At 36.4% G+C, this 4579-nt stretch overlaps 1 protein-coding gene across 2 annotated transcripts in view; it reads left to right on the forward strand.

The window, feature by feature from the left end:
* LOC102869418 (vesicle-associated membrane protein 7-like) overlaps positions 1 to 892 on the forward strand; it is a 47429-nt gene extending 46537 nt beyond the window's left edge. For both annotated transcript variants that reach the window (XM_006899959.1, XM_006899960.1), the window contains one exon: positions 824 to 892. In XM_006899959.1, the coding sequence (XP_006900021.1) occupies positions 824 to 892 (69 nt within the window). The remainder of the gene's footprint in view (positions 1 to 823) is intronic.
* The last annotated feature ends 3687 nt before the right edge of the window (positions 893 to 4579 follow it).

The following is a 4579-nucleotide window of genomic DNA, read 5'->3' on the forward strand; positions in this document are numbered from 1 at the left end:
ATTGATCTATTTTCTATCAGAGAATATGATGGCCTTATATGTAGGGAGCTCTTATGGCCTAAAGTGGAAAGGAACTGCTATGCCATTGTAAAAGCACATGGTTCGAATCTCCCAGCTGCTGCTGGAGAAAGATGGACAGTCTCCTCCCATGCAGTTTACTGCCTCTGAAAACCTGTCAGTTCTGACTGGATGGTACTAAACAACAGCAACATATGTAGTTCCTTATTAGGTATAATTGTTTGTCAGTTATTTCTTATCAGGATTTTTGGTTTTGGGGTGGTTTTTTTCTTGGAGGAGGAAAAAGTAGAAGTTTTGTTTTATATGGTAATATATAAAAGACGGGGTATGAGCTTCCCAGATCTGTCTCAGCAAGTGAATGTTCTGATGGGAAATTTGTAGTCTAGTTTAAGACATGGAGAGGAGATTATGCTTATTCAGCCTTTCAGGAGAGAAAGGTGGGGATTATTTTAGGAAAGGAAAGATTGTGTCAATCAAGATGGTGTCTTGCTAGTAAGCTGTTTAGTTATCAGAGGACATGTGCTGTAGGTTGCAATTGTCCCATTTTTATTTGTGAGTTCCCAAACTTGGGAACCAGGGTGATAATTCTCTCTGGCTGAATTATAATGGAATTAGATATGGCCATGATATTTAGGAGGTGGATGCCACTCCTGCTTCCAATATTTATATTTTGACTGTCTAAAAAACCAATAAATAAGAAAACCATTGTTTAAAGGAGTTATGCTTTATTTAAGTCTTTGTGATTTAATGATGCACAATTAAGAGTTGTTTACATAGTCTCTATTCTGTCTTCTCTTCTTTCCAGGTTTTCATCTATATCATTGTGTCTCCTGCCTGTGGTGGATTTACATGGCCAAGCTGTGTAAAGAAATAAGAAAACAAAAAGTTATTAACCAAGAGTAGGAGAACAAGGAGAGAAAAATAATCCAAGTGACTCAAACCTCTTGGTTTTGACAGTTGGTATCTGTCAGTCTCTTCAGCCCTCTGCTCACTTTTTTTTTATTTTGTTCTATGCCTCTAGATTTATATTTGTTCTATCAACCAGTTTATCCAAGTGCATTTCAAATTGAATCATTAGAACAGTAGCCTTAAAAAGGTTTTTGTTTCTTTGGTTTGTCTAAACTGATACCTAATTTAAGAACCATTTTGGATTGCACAAAACTATCAACAAAGTTAAAACAGGTCTGTGAGCTTGAAGAGGATGAACTTTGTGCACACAAAAGTATTCAAGAGACATACAGTATTGCTAATGCCTCATCTGATTGTCTTTGGTTGTTGAAGAGTTTCAGATGTTTCAAAAGAATATATAAATGGGGAAAATAGTTGTTATTTACAGTATTGGAATTAGTCTGTTGGTGCTTCTGGTTTCTTGGAGCCTAGAGTGTCAAAATATGAAACATTTTTATTTCAGTTAGAAGCACACACTATTATCATTCTTCATATTAATGAATAAAGGACAATGTGCTGATCATTCACAATAAAGTGAATGGTCTTATATCCTCTGTTTCCACATTGCAGATTGCAGTACAAGTGGGAAGATAAATGGTTTAAATATTGTTGAAGGTTATGTTTATACACACACACATTCCCACCCTTTATTCTGTAGCTCTTTAGGGCAACTATATTGTTCATAGAATGGGAAGGGAAATTGCTCTGGCTCACTGAAGAGAAAGGAAAAAACCCAGCAACAAACAGAACCATAGCAGATGAGTTCACATTTAGCTGTATGAAGGATGAAGGGAGGTAGTGTGGGAAAATTTTTCCTTCTTGTAGAAGCTCAAAACTTAAAACAACAGTCTGTGTACAAGTCCAGCGTTTGTGCGTGATTACTGTTGAATAATACTTCGGGTGTTTTTTGTGATAAAAGTTCTTTGATCTGGTTACTTTGAAGGATTGTGTTGTGAAATTGAAAGTTTACAGTATAGGAATAATACAAAATAGTTTCGCTTCAGTGAATTTAACTGCAATGTAAGAAAATTGATCTATAATCATACACCTTAGGCTACTGTGGTATCTGTTATGTTTTTGTGATGTGTATCTGAAAGGAACACATTTGCTGCCCTAGAGATAATGTATTATTTATCATTAAGTGCCATTAAATGGAAATTGTTACATTTGACCATTTTCCCAATGAAAGAAAAATTAGTGTACAAAACCTAGCTGCCTGTTTAGCCTAGTCATGTGCCTTGAATATAATCTGGCTCATGGTGCCTGTCCTTCCATCTTAATCTTTCATGCTACCTGATTCAATTTGAAAAAGACCTTAGGCTCTCATTGGATTTCTCTTCCTGTTCATCATGCATAGGACAAGCATTTTTGCAGACCTTGTCTTTTACACTAATGCATTTTAGTTGAATCAACATTCTCTGTTAGAATATATTTCTCTTGCAGAAAAATATTTGGCCTTACTGATTAGTAATTTCAAAATTTTTTAATCCAAAGAAAAAGGCTTAAAGGTTTATTTCCTTCTCATATATGCACCTGAATAAATTTGATGTGCATGTTTTAGGAATCAATTACTTAACTGTCCCTTGTTCTATATGTGTATAAGAATGCTTTTGAAAGTACATGTTTTGTTTTAAATCATGCACAAGTTGAAGGCATTAATAAAGATTAAAAGTAACACAGTGAGTTGGTTTTTTAGAAGTTCTTCCTGGAATGTAAGTTCCTCTGAAGTCATTCTACCATGCTGAAAATATGTTTAGAAGTATAACCTGAAACCATTCTGAAAAGATCTCTAGCACAGTCTCAGATTGTGGTTTCTTTAACATGGAAACATACAAGAATGTGATGAAATGCATTTATGTCGGCCATGATGTAACTGAAAGACTCTGAAATGGTCATACAACCACTTCCACTGTCATTCTGAGACACTACTGTAAAAACAGTGTAGGCAGCATGGAGTGGCTGCAGTTTGCCTCTGCTGATTGTAAGCAGAATTTTTTAAAATTTTATATTGCTTACCCAACAGATTGGTGTACATTGTGTTTCACACATTCCTTCATTCACATTGTGTTTCATGTCATCATTTTCATACACTGTGTTTTATAAAGATAATTATAATTGATCTGTGCCCACTATTTTTTTCATTTTTTTAGTTGAGATTTTAATGAAAGTTTATAGAGAACTTGGATTTCCATTCATTCATTGTTGCACATTTTCTTCCCTGCCCACGCCTCCCCCCAAGTCCACATTTCTCTTTGAAAAGAAAAAAAATCTTTCATTGTTATACAATCCCCCCTCCCCAGTCTACTTTTTAAATTTTTTTATTATTAATTTCAAGGAAAATTTACAGATTTTGGATTTCCATTCATTCATTGTTGCACTTTTCTCCCCTCCCAACCCTTCCCCCCAGTACACTCCCCTCTTGGAAAAGTAAAAAAAAAATTCTTTCATTGTTTTACAATCCCTCCCCCCAGGTCCACTCCACTATGCAGCCTTCGCTCTGGACTTCCATCATGACAAAAAGACCTAATCACATATCCCTTCTGAACAGTTTTCTCCCCCATGTGTTTCAATGCAGTATACATTACTTAACCCATCTTTCTCAGTCTCCCCCCAACCCCGATGTCAGTCCTGTTTTACAACAGTGGCACCGTGAAGTATTTGTCCTTTTGTGACTGAGATACTTCACTCAGCATCCACTTTCATGCGATTTAAGGCCATTCCAACACCTTGGAGGATCAGCTATGATGTAGGGTATACACCATGTTGTTGTTGTTGTTGTTGTTGTTGTTATGTGCCGTCGAGTCACAAAGGCATCAATTCTCCTTCTGTATGAAAACCTCTCATATTATCTACTGGATGCCTTTTTTTATTAAAAGTTTTTATTTTATTATTTTTGTGTGAGTGTACCGTTAAATCAGATCTGACTGGTACAGGAGAAGATTGTCCCTCCTTCCCCGGCAGAGCATCTGGTGGATTCGAACTGTGCGCCTCTGGGATTGTAGTTGCAGCTCCTTGCCACTAGGCCACCAGAACTCCCCTTGGATGCCTTTTATTATCTTCTTTAACTTAATTGTCCTGGCTAAGATTTCCAAAACAGTATTGAATAAAATTTGTGTTAGAGGGTATCCTTGCCTGCTTCCTGTTCAGAAGGGGAATGAATACCTTTAGTCTCCCTCCATAGAGAATGATGTTGGCTCTTGGTTTTGGGTATCTACTTTGTTAAAACAATGAATATAAATTGCACATTCAGAAACTTCGCCAACAGGGTAAAAAGGGAAGTGACAGACTGGGAAAAAATATTTGGAGATGACGTGTCAGATAAGGGACTTATTTCTAGAATTAATAAAATACTTGAGCACCACAACAAGATAAAGGTAAATAATCCAATTGAAAAATGGGCACAGGATATGAACAGACATTTCACCAAAGACGTTCAGATGGCCAACAAGCACATGAAGAAATGTTCAAAAACCCTCGCTCTAAGAGAGATGCAAATCAAAAAAGCTCTGAGATATCATCTCATTCCAGTCAGAATAGCAAAATTTAACAGAACATCAAGCAACAGTTGCTGACGAGGTTGTGGATGAACTGGAACACTTATTCACTGTTGGTG

The sequence above is a fragment of the Elephantulus edwardii genome, unplaced genomic scaffold (genome assembly GCF_000299155.1).
Source record: "Elephantulus edwardii isolate Elephantulus edwardi_28Jun2011 unplaced genomic scaffold, EleEdw1.0 scaffold00269, whole genome shotgun sequence".
Taxonomy (NCBI): Eukaryota; Metazoa; Chordata; class Mammalia; order Macroscelidea; family Macroscelididae; genus Elephantulus; species Elephantulus edwardii.